Genomic DNA, 24,434 nt, shown 5'->3' with positions numbered 1-24,434 from the left:
TCCTTGGCCAGTCAGACCAGTGAGTGATTTGCATGGACAAGAGTTGCTGAAGTGACATCAGAGCAGGTGCGGCAACTAACAGAGGCTGTAATCCATGGTCTAACAGAGGGGGTGAGATGGTACCGCTCTATGAGCGGTGTGATGATTGTTGCCGTGCATGCTGTAATTGGCTGGAATAAGTTGTACTGGCTTTCGGCGCTAGCAGAAGTTTCATCTTCACTGAGGTTTGCCTGGATGCAGTCTATAAAGTTGATGGATAGCCCTGTTTGCAATTCCTTGAGATCAATAGATTGCTGGGATTTATAAAACATAGATTGTGTGGAGCCAACAATTTATGCATTGGAAGTACTGCATGGACTCTAATGCATGCGTGCAATTGGAACTTTCGTAAAGGATCCTCTTTCCTTTCATCTGTCCTTTCTGGCATAGGTGCTTGGTGTGCATGAGGGAATATAAGGGACTGCATGAGACAGACTGTCATCAGAATCAGAATCAGAATTTATTTCGCCAAGTACAACGGTGGGTTGTACCCGGAATTGGTTTTGGCGCATACAGGGTCGTTGATGAAAAACAAGAAAATAGCACGGTTAAGCATGGTACAAACGTAGACATTGGACAAGCATACATAGGACAACATTACAGTTTGTGCGTACATTTAAGCAGAGCGTCGTATACAGGTAAGCATGGTACATACGTATAAACAATAAAAGCAAAAACAAAAGCAAAAACAGAGCATTACAGCATACACGTACGATTAACGTAATACAACATAGCAACATACACTGAGAGCAGGAACAGAAAAAGAGTGGGACTGGAGGAGCAGCCTGAGAGCTGCCATTTTCGGCACTGGACGCTACACAGCGACACGCTCCCAACTAGACAGGTGCTACCGATTGTCCGCGAAAAGTAGAAAGGAAGCTGAGGGGGGAGGGGGATCTTGATGGAGGCAGACGGCAGAGTTCACTTGAGCCAGGTTGCTCGAGGAGAAGCGCTCCTAATTTCAAAGTCCGCACGGCTGGGTAATGAAGGTGCAGACGCAGTGGGGGTCCTGTGGTGCCAGGGGGCACCCTTACTGGGCAGCAGTGGTGGACGTGGGGCCTGGGGCCACCCTGGCTGGGCAGCAGGGGTGGACATGAGGCCGGGGGGCACCCCGGCTGGGCGGCATTGGTGGACATAGGGCCAGGGGGGCACCCTGGCTGGGCAGCAGTGGTGGACATGAGGCTGGGGGGGCACCTTGGCTGGGCAGCAATGGTGGACATAGGGCCGGGGGGGAGCACCCTGGCTGGGCAGCAGTGATGGACAGGCCAGGGGCAGCATACCTTCTCTGTGGCTGCGATGGGGCAGCCATAGGCCCTCCAATTACAGGCCCTCTATTGACATGGTGGCAGTGTGGTCGTTCCCCTGGTGACTGGGGGAGCCGATGCAGTCAGGCCTCCTCTGCATGTAGAGGGTGTCCCTTGTTCTCTTGCTGGTCCCTGGGCGACCCGGTGGTGGAGGGGGACCGGCAACCCCAGCAATCCTGAGCTGCATATGTCGGGGTCAGCCGCCCGGTGATGGGGAGGTCTCTGGTGGCCCTGGACGGCTGGTAGAGGCAGCGGGAGCACGTGGCTGGTGATGGCAGCAGGAGCACGTGGCGGCCTCTTCCCAGGCAGCAGCCCTTCAGCCATTCAAGATCGGCCGTGGGCAGTGTGGAGCCGCCGCTGCCCCTCTCTGTGTGGTCCCCGGTAGGAGAGGCGGAACATGCGCAGCGTGAAGGTGGCACTGCTTGCGGCGTCCCCTGGCTCCAGAGCGTCCCGGGTCCCCTGGCAGCAGTGACTCCCCGGACGGCGATCCCCACCCGCTACCTCCCGATCCTCCCGCAGCCCGCGAGGCTCCTCCGTGGCCCCTGCATCATTACCAGGTGGGTGGAGGTGGTCGGGAGGTCGCCAGAGGGGGAGTTAGGGGAGAGAGAGAGAAGAAGACCGGAGCCCTGTGGCCGTGGCGTCCTCACCCGGCGCCATCTTGGATGCATAATTGTGGACCAGTCCCTTGGCACTTGTGGATCAAATAGCCCCAACAACTAATGGATGGGTAAACTACTGCATTTTGTTGTTGTTGCTTATGCCTGATTAGTCAAAGCGAGCTGTGCCAGCATCATGTTTTATCTTGATCATTACATATTAAAAAGCAATCTTGCATTTAGGTAAACTAGTGCTTTTTTTTACAATTTTTCCACATTTTTGTATGTGGGACACAGGAAGACTGTGTCATTGAGCCAATAAAACATTACATCTACTTTTTTACATTTTTAAGCATGAAATAATACTGTGAGAAAAAAAAGTCATTTTTAGGAGTAGAAGGTTAGATACAATTGTTTATCTCATCAGTTTATTTTCACTGTGAACTCTGGCTTCCTGATTCCTTGTCTCAGAACTTGCATGCAAATCTCATGTTTGTCTTCAGGCATCACTCAGAATTGGGGCAGAACGGTTCTGCATTATGCCAATCAACCAGAAGAAGAAACATGAGATTTCAAAAACTAGCCAGAAAACTATCTACAGTTAACACTTAGCTATCTCTGTACTTACTCGAGCCATATCTAGGGTGAAATTTTCAAAGAGGATCCATATGTGATTGCTAGTATAAATCTCCTTCATTTCCACTTCAGTGTCCACGTAGCAATGATTGACAAAGTTCACATAAGACATTTTTACCTTTAAAATAAACAACAGAATATCTATGTTGAGCATGATAAAGGAATGGAACACAATTGTAATATACAACACAAAGGCAAAATATATTATCCGCTGTCTGATAAAATAAATGTTGGCATAAAGGTATTCTCTGACTATGCTTTGTGCATCAGCACTTTGTAGTACCCAAAAGTAGGTATAAAAGAAACATTATACTTTTTGTGTATTTTCTTGTTTTCTGGTGCCTCAAAATGTAATTTATTGATAACGTGTGAAAAGATCTGTGAAAAGATCTCATGTGAGAAAACTCAGGAGAAAAGTTCAGTGAATAGAGGCCACAGAGATGTGTCCCATGCATATTGCTTCCTTCCTGACAGGAAGACAGTGTTTGCAGCTCAGCCTCCTGCTCCTCTATCCACAGTTTAAGAAATGAACATTTTTATTCTAGTTAAAATAAAAATTTGAATGATATAATAATTTTTTTCATTTTGCATTTGCAGGCATTTTTTTCATGCGGATTGGCATTTTACCTGTAGTGGAAACAGGCCCATTGTATTGTCATGTGAATATGCATACAGAAAATGCATGCAGATTTGCGTTCTGGCCCGTATACATGTTTAACTGTCTGGCAGTCATGCTTGAATGCCTGGTTGCTATATAGTTAAAACAAGAAATTTTGAATCACGATGATACCAATTATTGGCTCACTTAAAAGAATAAGAGCAAGCTTTCGGCTGTGCAGCCTTCCTTAGACTCAATCCTGTTTGCTGTACAGCTGAAAGCTTGCTCTTTTACTTTTAAGTTAGCCAATAAATGGTATCATCCAGATTGAAAACTTCTTGCTTTTAATGATACAATACTCTACTGCTACTACTATACAGTTAATACACTGCACATTTAGTTTGCAGATTCTGTCTGCTTCATCTGACTGATCGACTGATGACTCTGAAGGGAGCCTTTAGTTGATCATCTAAATAGATTGAAAGGATAGCAGAAACAGGAGGTGGAATTACATAATGGACAATTTCTTCAGCACAGTCCAAGGGGATTAACTAAGTTAGAGTTCATGACCCTCATAAAACAATGGACTAAACCAGAAATGTCAATGCATGTAATGATTTAGCTAAACAATGTACCACTGGAATAAAAGTACCAGATTTCATAAAGAATGTATACATAAAACAAACATACTAAGGAATGAAAAAAAACCCTATAGTAATAATAAAAATGTGAAATATTCCAGCACCCAGAAAATCCAAAGTCCAAAAGATATGTTCTATGGTTTATCATGCAGTGATCATTCTTCACGCAGTTCAGGTTACTAAAGTTTATCTTTATTCACTACGGTGTTCTATTCTAAATGTGTTTATGTGTGTGTATGTGAATTCATATTTGAGAAAAGTTAAATAACAATAGTATTTCTGACCTCTGTGATGCAGTCCTCATGGGTTACCACCCTCACAACATCTTCTAGAGGTAGCAGGGAGGTGCACTTTATCTCAGTGTAAACATTCTTTCCTTCTGCACAGGCAGCAAGTAAGTCGACCAGTGATATGTGGTACGTGAGTGGACTGTTCTCTAGTATACCCTCACGGGCTGTAGCCATCATCTCCAGCATTGTAGCAAATGATGCTTTGTCATTGTAGAAAACTACCACATCGTCACCTGCATTAGTCAGCTGTAAGTGAATGAACATGCTTTAATTCACACACAATGGGACAAGAACCAACTCAAGTTTTCTTTTTACTAGTGGATATACCGATATGTTTTCATATTATCGGTTTCTATATCAACTAAACCCATTTAGTCCTTTTTCAGGAGGTACAGCAAGATAAGGCCTACTCTGTGCTTTGCTAGGGTTTCCTGATAAGATAATGATAAAATAACATTACCGATATAAACAATCGATATGCAATGACAGGGGCTCGATTCCTTGAAATAACAGCATAGTCAAGATAGGCTGTATTGTTTGATATTTCTTTCACTTCCTTAAATAGCAAGAATTTGCTGAAATGCAATTTCATTTGACATTGTTTTATGTATACAATGTATAATTTACACACATCCCTACTGGAATACAACTCTGGCATAATTTGAGAACCTCTGTAACCCAATAATCACCCTACCTCTTCTTATGTCTTGTACACACAGTTAATGTCACCCTTAATGACCATAAATCAATGGTTAAAAGATGATGTTTCAGGGAGCCAACACTTTACAGACACGCTGTAGTTGGGGGCAGTGTGTACTGTTCAATGGAGAGAGACGGAGAGTTGATAGGGTTACCTGTAGTGCACAAACAAAGGAAGATAATGTTCCCATTCCTAACTCAGTAAGACACCATGGCAGACTGCTATTGAACACCAAGATGGTGCAGGCCAAATGTCTTGATCAAGTTTAACATATACAAGACTTTGCACTGTGCCCACATCTATGGCACTGGTGACACTGAGGTGTAGAGATGATCATCTTTTCCTACATGACTTATTCTACAACTAAAATCATGCAGAATAAAAACAGGAATTAAGTGTTACATATAATCACATTGGTTGTGACCGGTTAGATCCTTAGGCCTGGTACCCATGATACAATTTCCGTCACATTGATTGGAAATTTCCGCCCGTTCGATAATTTACAACATGTCCGATCTGCTTCCGATCAAGGAAGGGATCAATTTTGAGATCAGTGCTGCACAACATCCCTTTCTTGGTTGGAAGCAGATCACACGTGTTGGAGATTTCACGTTGATCTGACAGGGATATTGTATTGTGTGTATCATGCATTGGAAACTGATCACAAGACTGTGCTTCACTTCTGGTTTATCCAAGAAAGCGGAAGTGACACCCCCATATCAATATGATCATGTGCCCCTTGCTTTTCCTGTTATGTGCTTCATTATTGAGTCTACAACAGAAACCATGCAGGAAAACTATATAATCCATACTGAGGATCATAACTCCACCCATAAAAATAGCATCTCAGTCATTTTTATTTGCTGTCTTCCTGCATCCATAAACATTGTAAATCTCAGTTAGGGCATGAAGATTAAGCTGTCTTTACCTCAGTCATGATCATGTCCTGGCATTTTTTTATGTATTTGCCTTCTGCTTTGATGATTGTGTGCAGGAAGTCCAAGTACTGAACATGCCTCCCGTGAGTGGCCAAGCAGTGGATGAAGTGTTGCAGGACAGTCTCATGGATCTCTGTACACAGCTGATAGTTGTTGAGAAAGATATGCTGCATGGTCTCGGCCTCCATGAGCTATAGAAAGAAGCATAAGCTCAGTCAAAGTTCTGACACATCTCAACTCAAGAGCAAAATAAAAACGAATCCACAGAGAATGCATAACTCATTTATCTCTACTAATCTGTACAAAAAAAGCCCACGAGACACCAATCAGCTACACCACTGAAACCACTGACAGGTGACCATTTCATGGCACATGTCATGTGGTGATACTGTTTGCTAGGCAGCAAATGAACAGTTCCTGATGTTGATTTGTGGGAAACAGGAAATATGGGTATTGTGAAAGCTAGACTACTATTTCAGTGCATTGCCAAAAAAGCAAATCTTGCAGGGTAGTCAGCAGCTACTACAAATGTTCCAAAGGGTTTACAGTTGGTGATCCAGCAATAGGGTTATGGTCACCTCAGATTAAATGATGTGTGTGAGGAGCTTAAACACTGATGATGTGTCTGCTTTTAGTTACTTTAAATAGAAGAAAGTATGATCAGGAGGATGACACCAGTGTGTTTTCCTCATCATAAAGTTAAAACTAAAGGCTCCATGGGGTGAGCATACATTCTGATTTAAAGGAGATCACTGATAGGGAAGGAATTTGCTGCAAAATGGGTTCACCAATCATGAATTTACGTCCCATAATGCCCAGCATGTCCTATGACCTGAGGTCAGCTGGCTATTGACATTCGTGAACCAGCACATACCAACTAGAATGTGCGTTTGCATGGTGAACTCCATCCCCATTGGCTAGCTGACCTCAAGTCAGAGGTCATGCTGGGCATTATAGAATGGAAGTTTGCCAATGGGGAGCACATTAAAGTTGCAAATTTAATCCCTAATCTCTGGGCAAAAGTAGCAGCAAAAGCTAGACTTGCCAGTCTCTCCTCAATATGAATGAAATACAATAATGACTCTGAATGTCTCTAATTGTAATCTTATGCAAAAAGGTACATAAACCCCATTCTCAGCATGGCCACTAGAACAAATTACATAGTTACAGTGTACATAGTTATTTGGGTTGAAAAAAGACATACGTCCATCGAGTTCAACCAGAGAACAAAGTAGAACACCAGCCTGCTCCCTCACATATCTCTGTTGATCCAGGGGAAGGCGAAAAACCCTTACAAGACATGGTCCAATTAGCCCCAAAAGGGAAAAAAATCCAGACTCCAGATGGCAGTCAGATAAAATCCCTGGATCAACATCATTGGGCATTACCTAGTAATTGTAGCCAAAAGATACAAAAACCCTCTAACATTTTTTTAAAGACATGAAGAAGCAGTTATGTGACCGATGTTATGTGACTGCTCTCTCTGATGATTAGAGTGGGAAGAGCCCCACCCCTATCTGCTGTCAATCCAATACCAGTGAAGGCAGAACAACCCAAGAAGTCAAACAGAAGAGAGGAAAGAACTCTATACAGTGGTCACATAACGTTTTACCTTTTATTAGCAACCAAAATGGGTAGAGGCTGAACGGGTTTTAGACAGAAAAGGGCACAATACAACTATAAAGAGGACCTAAACTCTTCCACAGGAGAGCATGGAACACGGAGAAACCCAACCTGTGTGTATTTAGAGATAACAGCCTGTCTAATTCTCCCTTAACAGGAAGTAATCAGCCACTGTAATTTGAGCTGTCATTGCTGTCTGATCTGTGCCACGGTTGTGCCGTGCAGACAGTTTATAAAATGAACAGTACATATATGCACTTAAAGAGAAACCGTAACCAAGGATTGAACGTCATCCCAATCAGTAGCCGAGACCCCCTTTCCCATGAGAAATCTTTTCCTTTTCTCAAACGGATCATCAGGAGGCTCTGTATGGCTGATATTGTGGTGAAACTCCTCCCACGGTGTGATGTCAGCACCAGGGTGCTGACATCACACTGTGGGAGCCTTGTTGCATTGTGGGAAATAACAGCTGTTTTCAACTGCCAAAAATGCATCATCTCTTTCTACAGACATCACCTGCCAGCAGTAAAAATGTCGGCATGTGATAATTGTCAGAATGTAAATTAGGGAGAAGAAATACTTTACAATGGGAAAACACTGACTAAATCATTTACTAATTATTGTTGTAAAATGTAAGTACTTTTTTTCTTATGTTATTTTCACTGGAGATCCTCTTTAAGTTAACTTAAAGAGGAACTCCAGTGAAAATAATGTAATAAAAAAGTGCTTCATTTTTACAATAATTATGTACAGGTATAAATGATTTAGTCAGTGTTTGCCCACTGTAAAATCTTTTAAATACCTGATTTACATTCTGACATTTATCACATGGTGACATGTTTACTGCTGGCAGATAATGTAGCTGCTGCTTGCTTTTTTGGCAGTTGGAAGAAGTTGTAAACAGCTATTACCCATAATGCAACAGGGTTCACAGACAGGAAACTGCCAGGACCATGGTCCTCAGAGTTTCTTGTGGGAGGGGTTTTACCACAATATCAGCCATACAGAGCCCCCTGATGATCCGTTTGTGAAAAGGAATAGATTTCTCATGTAAAAGGGGGTTTCAGCTACTGATTGGGATGAAGTTCAATTCTTGGTCACGGTTTCTCTTTATGTGTATATATGTACAGTTGACTTAAAAGCAAAGCTTCTCTAGTGTACAGAAGAAGCAAATATAATCTGCCCCGGAAACGTATTAATGCAAAAACATTTTTAAAAGCTAAAACAAAACAATTTACTCCTCCCCCTCACTGATAAGATTCAAGCTGTGGGCAAATAAAGGGTTTTGACAAGAGGGACTGAACACTAATATATCATATATTCCTCGTATACACCTTGCTTGACATGTAAACTGTTGAAGAACAATGAATTCCTTGCCAACCACTAAATAATACTGCATTATGCAATGTGCAGCTCATCGGAAGCTGGGCAATCCCAGCTTGCCTCAGCATGATGCCAATAAATATAGCATTGCAAAATGCCTAAAATAAATTGCCATTCATGCATACAAGCACTCTAAAGGTGTGTACCAACTCTTAGAAACCTCAAAATATATACAGTATACAACTGCTAACAGCAAGGCATAGGCACTTTTGTTGGTTCCTAATTTGGGACTGTGTGCTTACACTTTCTTGTACACCTGGTCAGTACACTCCCATTTTGCTAGGAAGTCAAAATGGGAGTGTACAAATGAATAACACCAACAATTCATCCTTAGCAAACAAATCAAAAACATTGCATCCTTCCATGGCAAATACACAATGCTCACAATGCTGAGTTCAGCAGCATCCAGGGGCGTCGCTAGCCCTATTTTGGGGGGCACGTGCCCCCAATCTGTCCTGGGGTGCCACGGATCTCTTCACGCCGCCACCCCCTCTGTCAGCGGCTCCCTCCAGCCGCCGCCGCCGCCGCGTCACTCAGACCTCAGGATCAGGCGGCGAGCCGGCGACCAATCGTGCGGGCGCTAGGACCCAGCGCCCGCACTGATATGCGGAAGTGACATCACTTCCGCATATTGAGCGGGTGCGTCCGGCGCCCGCTGGTACTGGTCGGGTCGCCGCTGATCCTGAGGTCTGACTACACTGCCAGGTGAGGGGGGAGCGCTCATTTACCTCCAGTGTGTACAGTGTAAGGTGTTACTCTGTGCCTTTACTGATTGTAAACCAGCTATATTGTATGCTGATCCCTGATACTTTCAGTATGTACAGTATTAGCTGTAAAGCCTGGTACACACATACAATTTTGATTAGCCAATTTTAGCTCTGTTCATAAAATTCATTGTCTGTTGGCCCACTTACTGCACGGGGGTGGTAAAATTGGGGGTCAGTGATTGACCAATCAAAATTGTATGTGCGTATACATCTTTGATCTATGCCTATACTGATTGTAAATTATCTAAATAAAGTACAGGGGGCTACATCCAATATTTCGATGGGCAGGCCCGTTATCTGTAGCTTACACCGCTGCTAAGTTCATGTACATTTGGCCCCACCCATGGCCACGCCCACTCACCTCATGGCCACGCCCATTCTTTGCCGCGCCGCGTGCATATACCTCCCCGCCTGGTGCCCACAGGTGTCCCCGATCTCCAAGGACCCTAGAAACGCCCATGGCAGCATCTCAGTTGCTAAACAGGATCTATTAAACAAAGTGTTACAAATAGTAGTCATGCAGCTAGCCACAGCAACCAGTCCCATTTGACCATTTAGTAGTCTAAGGGTTGGTTAGCTGAACGACCGACTGTACACACGCCCGATTTGACGTCCAAACGACCGGCTGTTTGGACGTCCAAACGACTGGTCGTTTGGAAAAATCTGAAGTTTGTATGAGCCTTAAACGACTTGTTGTTTGCAGTTTAAGTCGTTCAAATGATCAGTTTAAACGACAATCAGGCATAAAGTTGTGTACGCACCTTAATTGTTACATGTCTAGTCTGGAATCTGTACTCCATGTGCAGTCATTTTCAGTACAGATAGCCCAAGAGCATTCACTTCCTGCAGGAGTGATTAGATCAGTCTTTCTCAACCAGGGTTCCCTGGAACCCCAAAGTTCCTTGAGGACTCTGCAGGGGTTGCCTGGCATTTTCCGCCATCGTGGGGGAAGTATAATACAGCACATTATAATAGGGGGTACTGTAAAAAGAAACACTAAATTGGGGATCAGAATATTCATGAGCACAGTACAATGAGTGGCAGTGTAATAGGAGTTAGTGAAATTTAGAAATTTAAAGACCATGCCTCCGGAAAAATAAATGCAGGGGTTCCTCGAGATTAAAAAATTGTTTGCAGGGGTTCCTTGAGACCCAAAAGTTATTTGCAGGGTTCCTCCAGGTTAAAAAGGTTGAGAAAGGCTGGATTAGATGCACAAAGCAGGAAAAACTGTTGCTTATTTTCCACATTTGGACCAACTGATTGACTGGCAGGAAGCTCAGTCTCTCCCAGTCCCGACACAGCATTTGAATTCAGATATACAGGACATGATAAGCACAATGTGTGCCATTAACCTTTTCGGGACCATGTGCATTAGATTCTACGCCGCACTTGTGGCTGTTCTAGCCTGATGTGGCGTAGAATCTACGCCGACCCGCAATTTCCGCTCCCGACGCGATCGTGCGCACCCGGAGGGGGAGATTAAGCTGTCATATGACAGCCGACATCTCCCCCGAGTGATCAGCAGCCATCGCGTATGGCTGCTGATCACACGATCACTACGATCGCCGTCGGATCGTAGTGATCTGTTTGACAGCTGCGGCGGCAGGGGGGGAAAGAAGAGGATCCACTCACCTCCCTGCCGTTCCAGCGACGATCGGCGCCCCCCTCCGCCGGGTCCCGGCTTGATGACGTCATCAAGCCGCGACCTGGAACTGCTCGTCAGACAGAACGGAGATGCCGGCCGGAGAAGAGGGTCCCGTGCGGCTCATCGCTGGAGCCTGGAAGGTAAGTGAAGGTTGCTGGCAGAAGGGGGGGCCCAGGCCACCAAGGAGGGACACAATGCCAGGCAGCCACACACGGGATCCGGCCGCCTGACCCCCCCAAACGTGCGCACCCCCTTCCCGCGCAAAATGCCTGGTCCTTAAGGGGGGGTAGGTGGCCGGTCCCGAAAAGGTTAATCCACGAAATTTGTGGAGCTGAACTGAAGGCATTAAACTGAGCTGAAGGAAGGAACTAATTCTCATCAAAGGTTGAATTTCATATTACCTGAATGGTAAATGTAAATGTCTCTCGTATCTGATCTAATTGCACTTGTCGGTAAAGTACATTAGTATGCAAGAATAAATGTACTAAATTATGATATTAAAATGTTTACACAAACAAAGCAGTGTATTTTCATTAAAACACATGTTGTGACATGCAAATTGACATCAATACATTTGAGGAATTGATTCTCCTCACAACAATGCCATGATTTTCATTACTTAGTACAGTACATGACTCACTTGCAAAGATTTTTTTTGTGTGCAGACACGTCATGATTAACATCATTTTGTCTAGTAGAATATTAGCGCATTGTACATATTCAGCATTGCACATGCCCTCATGTCTTTACCAAGGGAAGTGGAGCTGAAGATGAATGGGAAAAACAGGAATGCTCCCTCCTAGTCACTGCTCCACCCATTCCTGGGAACAACTCTGTATTCCAGCAGAACCCTTTATCACTGGCTACAGCCCACTGATAAATATCACCCCTTACGCATACAGTGATGTGAAAAACTATTTGCCCCTTTCCTGATTGCTTATTCTTTTGCATGTTTGTCACATTTTTGTTTCTGCTCATCAAAAACCGTTAACTATTAGTCAAAGATAACATAATTGAACACAAAATGCAGTATTAAATGATGGTTTTTATTATTTAGTGAGAAAAAAAAACTCAAAACCTACATGGCCCTGTGTGAAAAAGTGATTGCCCCCTTTTTAAAAAATAACTTAACTGTGGTTTATCACACCTGAGTTCAATTTCTGTAGTCACCCACCGGCCTGATTACTGCCACACCTGTTTCAATCAAGAAATCACTTAAATAGGAGCTATCTGACACAGAGAAGTAGACCAAAAGCACCTCAAAAGCTAGACATTATGCCAAGTGTAACGAATGCGGAATAATCTCCGTGATCAGCGCACTAGGCGTGCGCTGGGACGGCGGAAATCCTCCACAAGCGTATGAAGGGGGGAACCCAGCTTTGGTGCAAGCACCAGTAGAGGGCAATTCCCACCGGCAGATGACGCTGTGGAGTGCAGACGAGTACAACCGCTGCACGGCCACAGATGCCAGATGGGGATTGTACAGATCAAGACAATGCGGGGCTGAACAGCCCTTAAAGAGAAAGAGCACTGGTACAGGATGAATGTGTGTTCACCAATCTAGTCGCAACCCTGCGGCGGTGAACACACATCAGCAGAAACAAAAGTAGGAGCGCAATCGCGAGAGAGGCGATTGCCAGAGGTGACACAAGGCTTAAGCAAGACAGGGCACGAGAGTAGCAAAGGCACAGCAAACGACAATGAGAAGTAACGAAAATAACAAACGCTAACTAAACGCGAACACCGCACTCATTCGCAACAGCGAACGTGTTTACAGCGGGGTCTCCGCGTGTTAAGCACAACAGAGACAAGCACGCCTAACTAACCACCGACAGACAAACACGAAACAATGAATGCGAGCGCTTGCTTAGCGGTTACCTCACTGAGCCTACAGCAAGCGTTCGTATCAGACAAGACAGACAAACGGAAAACAGGTATACGAGAGGAAAGATCCACTGCTCTTTCCAACAGAGCGAGTGCGATCTAAGCTCAGGAACAAGAAAACAGATGAGAAGGATCCACAGCGCTAGCGCAAGGCTAGAGCGATCCAGACAAGACAGAACAGAAGGATCCACTGCCACTACCGCTAGAGGCTAGTGCGATCCAAGCAAGACAGAACAGAAGGATCCACAGCGCTAGCACAAGGCTAGTGCGATCCAGGCAAGACAGAACAGAAGGATCCACTGCCACTACCGCTAGAGGCTAGTGCGATCCAAGCAAGACAGAACAGAAGGATCCACAGCGCTAGCACAAGGCTAGTGCGATCCAGGCAAGACAGAACAGAATGATCCACTGCCACTACCGCTAGAGGCTAGTGCAATCCAAGCAAGACAGATCAGAAGGGACTACCGGTAGCAACCGCTGCTCCGGTTAGCACATATTGCAAAAGGAGATCAAGTTCAAGGACTGGCACTAGAAGACTGGTAAACCAATGAGGAGACAGTGTAACCAATGTGCCTCCAGATTAAAGTCCAATACAGCAATGTTTAAAGAGAAAAGCTTCCGGGCACCATTGGCGCCTCTGCCTATAAAGCAGAGGCGCTAAGACAGCTAGAGGGAGGTGAAGGGTTTTATGTAAAATTGGGCAGGGACCCCACACAGCAATACAAGAAATTGTTACAGACACTTTTACGTCATGGTGTTGAACAAGGTTGGCTGTCCCGGAAGTTAGGAGAGGGGTTATATCCTGAGTACCCCAGGAAGCCAGTCTGGTATATGCTACCTAAAGTGCATAAAGACATGGAGCAACCTTCGGGCCGGCCGATTGTGTCGGCCAGGGGCCGGTGACTGAACCCCTATCCCGTTATTTGGAGTATTTACTTAGACCCTTCCTCGAGAGAATCCCTTCCTACCTGGCCGACACCTTGGCGGTCCTGAGGTTGCTCCCATCCATACAATGGAGGCCGGGGTACCACCTGGCATCCATTGATGTGGAGAGTTTGATCCCACAGGATAGGGGGGTGGAGGTTATCCAACAATTTTTGGTCCAACAGAACAAAGACCCTTTGTGGGTAGAATACATCGGGAGGTGTTTATCATATGTCTTGAAACACAATGCTTTCTTGTTCAACGGTGTTTGGTATAGGCAGGCCTCTGGCGTGGCGATGGGGACCTTGGTGGCACCTACCTTTGCAAACCTTTTTTTGGCGCATTGGGAGGAATTGTACATCTACCACCCGAGTAATCCCTATCGCCATGCCATTGTAGCCTGGTATCGCTATATGGACGACGTGCTGTTGGTCTGGGATGGGGGGGAAGCCCTCTTTAATGATTTTGTAAAATGGCTTGATTTGAATGATCTAAATATGAAATTCACAGGAGTTTGGGGTGATACTGAACTGCAGTTCCTGGATCTTATGCTGTTTGTGGAGGATGTAAGGTTACTATCTAGAGGGTTTAGAAAATCGACAGCCACCAACTCTATCCTTGCGTATTCCAGCTATCATCCACGCCATGTGTTGGATGGTATACCATATAGCCAGTTTTTGCGGTTAAAAAGGAATAACAGTAAACAAGAAGATTTTGAAGCCCAACGTAAAGAACTGGGTGTTAGATTGATGTCTCGAGGATACCCAGTATCCTTGCTGATTGAGGCGTTCACGAGAGCCAATGGACAGAAAAGAGAAAAACTCCTCCAATATAAGGTCAAAAAGAAAAAATCTTTTAAATCTGATACGGGGAAATCTGTTATTCCCTTTGTTTTTGACTTCTCTCCTATGGCTCAGAGAATTCGCCAAACTATTAACAAAAATTGGACTGAGTTGGTTAATAACTCAAATGTGGGATCTAAACTATATGAGAAACCCATAGTGACATTTAGAAGGGCTAAAACCATTGGAGATATACTCATCAGAAGTGAGTACAGGGAGAAAAAGGAGGCTGACTGGTTAACAAAACTGAAACCTAAAGGCAATTTTCGTTGCCATAATTGTAACCACTGCCACCAATTTTTCCCTGGTAAATCACTTATATTGGGGGGTCATGAGATTCTGTTTAAAGAACTCCTCCATTGCAAATCTACGTTTGTAGTGTACGTTGTGTTATGCCCATGTAAACGCTATTATATTGGGAAAACTACTAGACCTATGTGCGAAAGGTTTCAGGAACACTACAATTCAATCAAGACCGGGAAAGGTGCGAGTCATCTGATTGCTCATGTTAGAGAAATACATGGGGGCAATCCAAATTGTCTTCGTTTTTGTGGGTTAAAATTAGTTTAAATACCTTTAAGAGGTGGATGTAGAGATAGGTGTCTAAGGAGGGAGGAGGCTAGGCTGATTTCCTTAACGGATGCTTGTGGGAGGTTAGGCCTTAACGAACGGAATGAGTTGTGGTGTTTTTTGGACAAGCATTAAGGATGCGGTTTAGGGGTTCTCAGCAAAATATGTTCTTTCCTTTTTTCCCTTTTCTTTTCCCTTTTCTTTTTTCTTTTCTCTGTTTCCTTGTTTTCTTTCTCTTTTTTTGTTTCCCTTTCTTTGTTTCAATGTTTTGGTTTTTTTTGCCTTGTGTCCTTTTTCCGTCGCTGTGTACCTATGACCTACAATCCTGTCTTGACTGACATTAGCTATATTGCAATTTTCCATAATTAACATCTAACTGCAGTTATCTGTTTTAATATGCCTGCTATTGTTACCTTTGTATCTATTCCGATTGATCAATTTAGTGATGAACGATTGGAGATGATCCTAGCTGATATTTTCCTGTATCTCCTGTGCATTTAATATGATCTGTGCCTGTTTATTTATGTTATGCGTAAACTGTGCTTGGTTTTAACATATTTAGTCTTTCACACTAGGACGGGTTGCCTGGACAACCAGACGCCCGTCAAATCACTTCCCCCTGATACCGCGGCCTCTCTTTGAATATTTTATGACGTGCCCTAAGGGGACGGGATTTGCGTAGCAGCGGCTCGGAGCGGCGTTTTTTGCGCGGCTCGGCTGAGGGGGCTGGCCTGCTGTGTTGGAGTGTCGGCTCTGGCTGGTTGCCTGGACTACCAGACGCCTGTCAGGCCACTCTCCTCTGATACCGCTGCCAGCCACTTTTGTTTTTCTGCATAGCTTCCGGTTTCCGGAAGCTGAACCCCTGTGATATGCCCGGAAGGGGCGGGGCTCCTTAGGCGGCGGCTCAGGATGTCGTTTCCATGCTCGTTTGGCTGGGAGGAGTGACACCTAGGTGGGTAAGACTATTTTAACTGTTGTTCTAATGTGTAAGATGTAAATTTATTTGCCTCTGAAGAAGCAGAGCGAGACTCTGTGAAACAGACTGTTAGGCTTAAACATCTGCTTTTTTAATCTTGTAATGAGGATGGAATAAAGGTGTTTTTTCTACTGTACCAATGGTGCCCGGAAGCTTTTCTCTTTAAACATTGCTCCGGTTAGCACCCAGACAAACCGAACGATTTCCTGTCGGCCACCGCTGGGACAGGACAATAGCAACAGACAGACAAAACAGATATACAATCTAACTGCACTAGGGAAACTGCCTAGTGCAGTCCCAGGAATTACTCTAAGATAACTTTCACAAGATATAGCATGGCTGACACTCTAGGAGTGTTTCAACAAACCCTGAAGGAATGACCAGCAAAGGACTCTGGGAAACATAGCTTCTTATGCTGCCAGCCCTCAAAGGGGACAGCTGGGCAATTTGCATGTATGCAAATCCCTCAGCAAAGCAACTCTGAAAGTTGCAAGATGAAGCCAGGTCTCCTTTCCAGAGACCTGCATCCCTCAGACATAAGGAATGGTCAAACAGCTGTCTGCCTGTGCAGCCAGCTGAGCGGATCCTTACACCAAGATCCAAAGAAATTCAGGAACAAATGAGAACAAAAGTAATTGAGATCTATCAGTCTGGTAAAGGTTATAAAGCCATTTCTAAAGCTTTGGTACTCCAGCAAACCACAGTGAGGGCCATTATCCACAAATTGCAAAAACATGGAACAGTGATGAACCTTCCCAGGAGTGGCCGGCCGACCAAAATTACCCCAAGAGCGCAGAGAAAACTTATCCGAGAGGCCACAAAAGACCCCATTATTATTATTTATTGTATTTATAAAGCGCCAACATATTACGCAGCGCTGCACAATAGATAAATGGGTTAACATACCGGTAGAACATACGGAAACTCACAACAAAACAAGATCATGCAAATGATTTGATAACAATACAGTGTCATAGGTCAAAATAGAGACCCTTCGAGTCTACAAGAGGGGTGGTTGTGAGTAAGATTGCATAATCAAGCTGGATACATTAGGGAGGAGGGCCCTGCCAGAGGCTTACAATCTAAAGGGTAGGGTGGAGACAATAGGTGCGTCTTTTGAGAGGGGGTCTAACAGAACATATTATGGTGCTGGTGTAAGGGGGTATGCGAGCGTGAAGAGGTGAGTCTTGAGAGCTTGTTTGAAGGTATTAAAGGTGGGGGCGAGTCTGACGGCTGGTGGGAGAGAGTTCCAGAGAGTAGGGGCAGCCCTGGTGAAGTCCTGCAATCGTGCGTGTGACTGAGTTATGTGTGGTGCGACTAGGCGCAGGTCATTGGAGGATCAGAGGGGACAGGCTGGTATGTGCCTGTGGACCAGATCAGAGATGTAGGTCGGGCAGGTCTTGTGCACTGATTTGTAGGCCAAGCACAGGATTTTGAAATTGATCCTAAAGCTGATGGGGAGCCAGTGTAGTGCTTTACAGAGCGGAGTTGTAGAGGCACTGCGGTGAGAAGAATGTATCAGTCTGGCTGGCGCATTCTTTACCAATTTAAGTGGGTCGGTACGGTTAGAGAGGAGGCCAGATAAAAGAGAATTGCAGTAGTCTAGGCGGGAGATGACAAGGGCGTGGATAAGGAGTTTAGTGGTGTCAGGGGACAGGTAGGAGCAAATCTTGGAGATGTTGCGGAGGTGGAAGTTGCAGGATCTGGCAATACCTTGGATGTGGGCTGTAAAGGAAAGTTCAGAGTCCAGAGTAACACCGAGACAGCGGGCTTGGGAGGTAGGGTGGATAGTAGTATTTTCAATAGTGACGTGCAGATCTAGGAGGGGTGCAGCTGTGCGCGGTGGGAATATTAGAAGCTCAGTCTTGTCCAAATTAAGCTTCAGGTACCTGGCAGCCATCCAGGAGGAAATGGATGTGAGGCAGGCAGAGACTTTGTCCATGATAGAGGAGGAGAGATCTGTGGTGTGGAGATATATCTGGGTGTCGTCGGCATACAGGTGATAACTGAAACCCATGGAGGAGATGACCCCAGGACAACATCTAAAGAACTGCAGGCCTCACTTGCCTCAATTAAGGTCAGTGTTCACGACTCCACCATAAGAAAGAGACTGGGCAAAAACGGCCTGCATGGCAGATATCCAAGGCGCAAACCACTTTTAAGCAAAAAGAACATTAAGGCTCGTCTCAATTTTGCTAAAAAACATCTTAATGATTGCCAAGACTTTTGGGAAAATACCTTGTGGACCGACGAGACAAAAGTTGAACTTTTTGAAAGGTTCGTGTCCCGTTACATCTGGCGTAGAAGTAACACAGCATTTCAGAAAAAGAACATCATACCAACAGTAAAATATGGTGGTGGTAGTGTGATGGTCTGGTGTTGTTTTGCTGCTTCAGGACCTGGAAGGCTTGCTGTGATAGGTGGAACCATGAATTCTACTGTCTACCAAAAAATCCTGAAGAAGAATGTCCGGCCATCTGTTCGTCAACTCAAGCTAAAGCGATCTTGGGTGCTGCAGCAGGACAATGACCCAAAACACACCAGCAAATACACCTCTGAATGGCTGAAGAAAAACAAAAGGAAGACTTTGGAGTAGCCTAGTCAAAGTCCTGACCTGAATCCTATTGAGATGTTGTAGCATGACCTTAAAAAGGCGGTTTATGCTAGAAAACCCTCAAATAAAGCTGAATTACAACAATTCTGCAAAGATGAGTGGGCCAAAATTCCTCAAGAGCGCTGTAAAAGACTCGTTGCAAGTTATCGCAAATGCTTGATTGCAGTTATTGCTGCTAAGGGTGGCCCAACCAGTTATTAGGTTCAGGGGGCAATTTCTTTTTCACACAGGGCCATGTAGGTTTGGAGGTTTTTTCTCACTAAATAATAAAAACCATCAATTAAAACTGCATTTTGTGTTCAATTATGTTATCTTTGACTAATAGTTAACGGTTTTTGATAAGCAGAAACATTTAAGTGTGACAAACATGCAAAAGAATAAGAAATCAGGAAGGGGGCAAATAGTTTTTCACATCACTGTATGCAAAACATCCTCACTGTTTATAAAAACATGCGGAGCGGAACTGGGGCCTTTTATTAGTATGGATTGTGAAAGGAAATCAATAGATATCTAAGAGTAACAGATACCAGGCTGGAGAAGCATTTGTGTTGTCACCTGCTAAGCTTCACTCACTACAGATTCTGGGACACTTAGTAAGATATGTTATAGTTTGGGGTATCATTTTTTAAGGTGAAGGCACAGTGTTTTGTGGTACCCAGTAAAATTATTTAGAACCAGAACTGGCAGGATTTCTAAAGTGAGTCTTAGTAAAGCCAAGAGCCCCCCACTAAAAAAAGCATTCTTGAAACTGAAGGCATGTTATATTTTCTTCAATGCATAACTAAGAAGTAATTCCCATAATGCATTATATCAAATATGCAAATAATTCCTTTATACCCCTGTAAGCCAGCTGTACATCCAGAAACGCTGATTTGTAGCTCAGCTATAAACATTATCGCTGTTCCTTCCCACTTATGTGAGGGTGAAAAAGGCAAGTATTAAACTACACCATGTATTTGGATATTATTATTAATAATAATATTGATACTATTATTGTTATTATAATTGTCTGATTATAATTGTTTTGTTACCACAAATGCATTAAATGCATTCTGGCCAGTAAACATTTTTTGAAGGAGTCTTAAGGTGGCCATACGCATTTACATTTTAGGAGTTTTTTTCAACTACAGAAATCCAATCAATTTTTCTGCTTAATTGAATAAGTTGAAAAATTAATAACAATATCCCATACACAATCAAATAAGCATTCCAGGTCTAAGAACTCTGCTCCAGGTCCAAAAACACTGATCCACCTTCAAGAACTCCTCTCCAGCTCCAAGAACTCCTCTCCAGCTCCAAGAATGCTGCTTTCCACTCCAGCTCCAAGAACTCTTCTCCAGCTACAAGAATGCTGCTTTCCACTCCAGCTCCAAGAACTCTTCTCCAGCTACAAGAATGCTGCTTTCCACTCCAGCTCCAAGAACTCTTCTCCAGCTACAAGAATGCTACTTTCCACTCCAGCTCCAAGAACTCTTCTCCAGCTCCAAGAATGCTGCTTTTCACTCTAGCTCCAAGAACTCTTCTCTAGCTCCAAAAATGCTTCTTTCCACTCCAGCTTCAATAGCCTTTATCCAGCTTCAAGAATGCTGCTCTCCACTCCAGCTCCCAGAACTCTTTTCCAGCTCCAAAACTCTTCTCCAGCTTGAAGAATGCTGCTCTCCGCTCCAGCTCCCAGAACAGTTTTTCAGCTCCAAGACCTCTTCTCCAGCTCCAAGCATGCTGCTCTTCGCTCCAGCTCCAATAATCCTTCTCCAGCTCCAAGAATACTGCATTTGGCTCCAGCTCCAATAACCCTTCTCCAGCTCCAAGAATACTGTTCCAGCTCGAATAACCCTTCTCCAGCTCCAAGAATACTGTTCTTTGGTCCAGCTCCAATAACCCTTCTCCAGCTCCAAGAATACTGTTCTTCGCTCTAGCTCCAACAACCTTTCTCCAGCTCCAAGAATACTGTTCTTCACTCTAGCTCCAATAACCCTTCTCCAGCTCCAAGAATACTGTTCTTGGCCCCAGCTCCAATAACCCTTCTCCAGGTTCAAGAAAATGTTCTTTGGTCCAGCTCAAATAACCCTTCTCCAGGTTCAAGAATACTGTTCTTTTGGTCCAGCTCCAATAACCCTTCTCCAGCACCAAGAATACTGTTCTTTGGTCCAGCTCCAATAACCCTTCTCCAGCTCCAAGAATACTGTTCTTCGCTCCAGCTCCAAGAACTCTGATCCAGAACTCAGCTTCAGGTTCAAGGACTAAGCTCCAGCTTTAAGAACTCTCCTCTGGCTGAACTTCAGCACTGGAGGGTCTAAAAAAAAAATATACAAGCTCCACCCCTAGTTTTCCTTAGTACATTGCTTTTGGGTTCCTTTATGCCCACTACAAAATATATGGTGGCCCTGGTTCTTTATAACATAATTAGATATTCCGATACTGTAATAGCTCGTTTCCATGCAGCGCAGAGCTTGTTTCCATGCAGTGCATGGGAAGCGGAGCTTGCGATCCCATTAATTATACTGAATGGGATCGTGGGCTGAAGCCCTCCGAAATGCAGCAAACCATGCGTGGCGATTCAGCGTTAAATCGCCCTGCATGTATGGAAATGGCAGACAGTGCAGTCTATGCACTGTCTACTGTCCTTTGTGTTTCCATAAGTGCGATATGGAAATGAGCCCCATGTGAAGAAACCAAAAGAGCTACTGCAGAGAAAAAAAAACATTTAATTTAGTTTTTCCCAGTTTCCTGTATTGTGCAGCTCATAGAATTTAAAGAATGAGAGATACTGAGTAGAGGAGTCCTAAGCAATACTGTGCGTATATTTGATGTAACATATACTGTCCCCACAGCTGTAGAGTACATACGCCTTTGTTCTATCCTTTTTCTGACCATTATTTTCTTCCAACATTTGTGAGGACAAGGAATGTGATAAAGCCTAGAGAAGGTTCCCTGATCACGCAGTGAAGGCTTCTACTTTGTGCCATTCCTGTGGGACTTTATTAAAGAGTGGAGAAACAAAAACAGCCTACAAAATGACAAGGATGTTCGTGTGACAAATCATAATTCAGTCTGATTAAGACCCCAATTACACAGACAGTAAAATATCTGTCATGCAATAAAGCTGCCACACTGTAGTAAACTGCATACATGATTGGGCTAATTAAAATGTAAATTAGGATTGGCAAAAGTCTTGACTGGACATACCACATAGGAATTCTCTTTTCACAAACAAGTGATTAGTCTCCTACATTTCAAGTTAATCATATAATTAAAAGAGGAATCCTGCCAAAACTTAGAGTTTAGTAATATGTATACAAACTAATACAAAGGGGTTGATTTGAAAAGGCTGAAGAGTGTTGAGGAACACTGAAGAATATAATGTAGTCCAGATACACTGGATCACTTTAAAAAAAAATCTCCTAATACAAGATTATTATTGTCCTAAGTGGGACAACTCTGCAGCCATCACCAGGTTCATATCAGAACAGAGTGGGAGTTGCTGAGAGGTTAAAATTTGTCACTCATGTGCAGCACCCACAGTGAGAATTGTTTTAAAAATCCCATTGCAATGGCTCTGTAAATTAGCCTGCCATGCAAATTGTTGTGCTGGGAGGAGATTTGTGTATGTCCTACTTTTATTTCCACACCACTGCTATTATTTATGTTTTTTTCATCAAGCCAAACTTGTATTGGCTGTATCGCATAAGCTACAGTGGGTCTGATCCAATTCACTTTTTCTCCTAAGTTTTATCCAGGTGATATATTCAAATTATAAATAAAATGTCCTTTAAAGGGAACCTACACTGAGAAGGATATGGATTTTTCCTTTTAAAATAATACCAGTTGCCTAACTCTCCTGCTGATCCTGTGTCTCTAATACTTTTAGCCACAGCCCCTGAACAAGCATGCAGATTAGGTGCTCTGATTGAAGTCAGACTGAATTAGCTGCATGCTTGTTTCAATATTCCTGAAAGGTTCTAGCCTTCATTTTTAAGTATATTCAGGATAATGCACGTTTTCCATCCACTTGTGGTTATTAATAGTATTTTTTCTATAATACATATGTGACCTGTCACGGAGATCTGAGCATTTGGCGTGATGTGTAACGACGTCAAAAAGGTTGGGAACCACTGTCCTAGGAGGTAACTCAGGAGAAAAGGTGAATTGCATATGGGCCAGTGTGTGTGCGCATGCACAAAGAGGATGAAGGGGGGCACAAAAAATCAGGTTTCGCTCAGGGTGCTGTGAAACTAAAGGCCGGCCCTGTACAGTATTTGATGAATGTGTTATTAACTGATATGGTTTAGACTATTCACATTTGGTCTCTCAGAACCTGAAAGAAACAGGAGATTGTGTATACACTGGGCTCTGTAGGATACTATTGAATCTTCTTGAAGTTAAATAAGAAAAACACTTTTTTCAACTTTTTAAATAGATTTTCCTGAATAATAAACATAATTTAAGGGAGGCACGGTGGCATAGTAGATAACACTTGCAGGGATGGGCCCCCAGTTCAAATGAAAAAAAAAACTGGGAGGAAAAGTAGATAAACCCTGAGATGATCACCACACCTAATCCCTCTAAACTGGGCCTAGACTATGATGGAAATATGCCTATGGTAGGGATTAGATATGGTAGTGAGCCCCTTAGAGGGACAGTTAGTGACAAGACAATGTACTCTGTACAGTGCAGCAGAAGATTTCAGTGCAATATATATACTAAATAATAATATCGACAATAATTTAATTGTAATGTTTAAAATTAATGACCAAAAAAAAGATCTTATGTGTCCACAACTTTTGCATCGATACACAAAACAATTAAAAAATTATCAACAGTTGAATACTGCAATAGTACAAATGCTAAATCTCTAAGCAAAAGCCTTCATGGTAGATCCCAACCCCACTACATTTTCCATTCTGTATATACAAGTGTGCTCCTAAAATTGTACATAGGTAGATAATTTTGACTTGCTATTTTTTTAAAGTAACTCACAAGGCGAAAAAGTGTGGGCACCTCCGGCTTTGAACCTATAGAACTTGCAACCTGACCTCCTGAAAAGGTATACTTGCTAAAGACTGGCAACTATTAGTGGCTCAGGATAGGTCTGTTAGTGGGAAGTGAAGCATTTCTTATATAGAATTCTGCTTCAGTTGGCTCCAGACAACATATTGTAGTAGTCATTAAACAATCAGTTTGATCTTGTACTGAGTGCTTCACCATCTTCCTCCTTTAATTAGAGGAAGGTGCTCTCAGCTGTTCAGAAGGAGCTTTCAACACTCCTTGTGGGTTTTGCTGAAGTTTACAAAGAAGAAAACAACAAATGTGAATAAGATCAGTTTACTAATGATTGTTAGGCTTAGTATTTGTTGGTATGTTTATATAAATTCTATAGGTCAGTCTTTAATTTGCATTTTAGGAGTTTGAGTTTCATTTCAGTATTTGATGTGCATTTGAAAACTGAATACCGGTACATTTGTGT

General features: G+C 43.6%; 1 protein-coding gene across 5 annotated transcripts in view; it reads right to left on the bottom strand.

Moving 5' to 3' along the window:
• Positions 1 to 24,434, bottom strand: part of ITPR3 (inositol 1,4,5-trisphosphate receptor type 3) — a 357,611-nt gene that overhangs the window by 131,054 nt on the left and 202,123 nt on the right. For all 5 annotated transcript variants that reach the window (XM_068269377.1, XM_068269380.1, XM_068269378.1 and 2 more), the window contains 3 exons: positions 5,733 to 5,933; positions 4,099 to 4,350; positions 2,568 to 2,693 (listed from right to left, as the gene is read on the bottom strand). In XM_068269377.1, the coding sequence (XP_068125478.1) occupies positions 2,568 to 2,693; positions 4,099 to 4,350; positions 5,733 to 5,933 (579 nt within the window). The remainder of the gene's footprint in view (positions 1 to 2,567; positions 2,694 to 4,098; positions 4,351 to 5,732; positions 5,934 to 24,434) is intronic.

This window comes from Hyperolius riggenbachi, chromosome 2 (genome assembly GCF_040937935.1).
Source record: "Hyperolius riggenbachi isolate aHypRig1 chromosome 2, aHypRig1.pri, whole genome shotgun sequence".
NCBI lineage: Eukaryota > Metazoa > Chordata > Amphibia > Anura > Hyperoliidae > Hyperolius > Hyperolius riggenbachi.
This window is presented reverse-complemented; position numbering and strand designations above follow the sequence as displayed.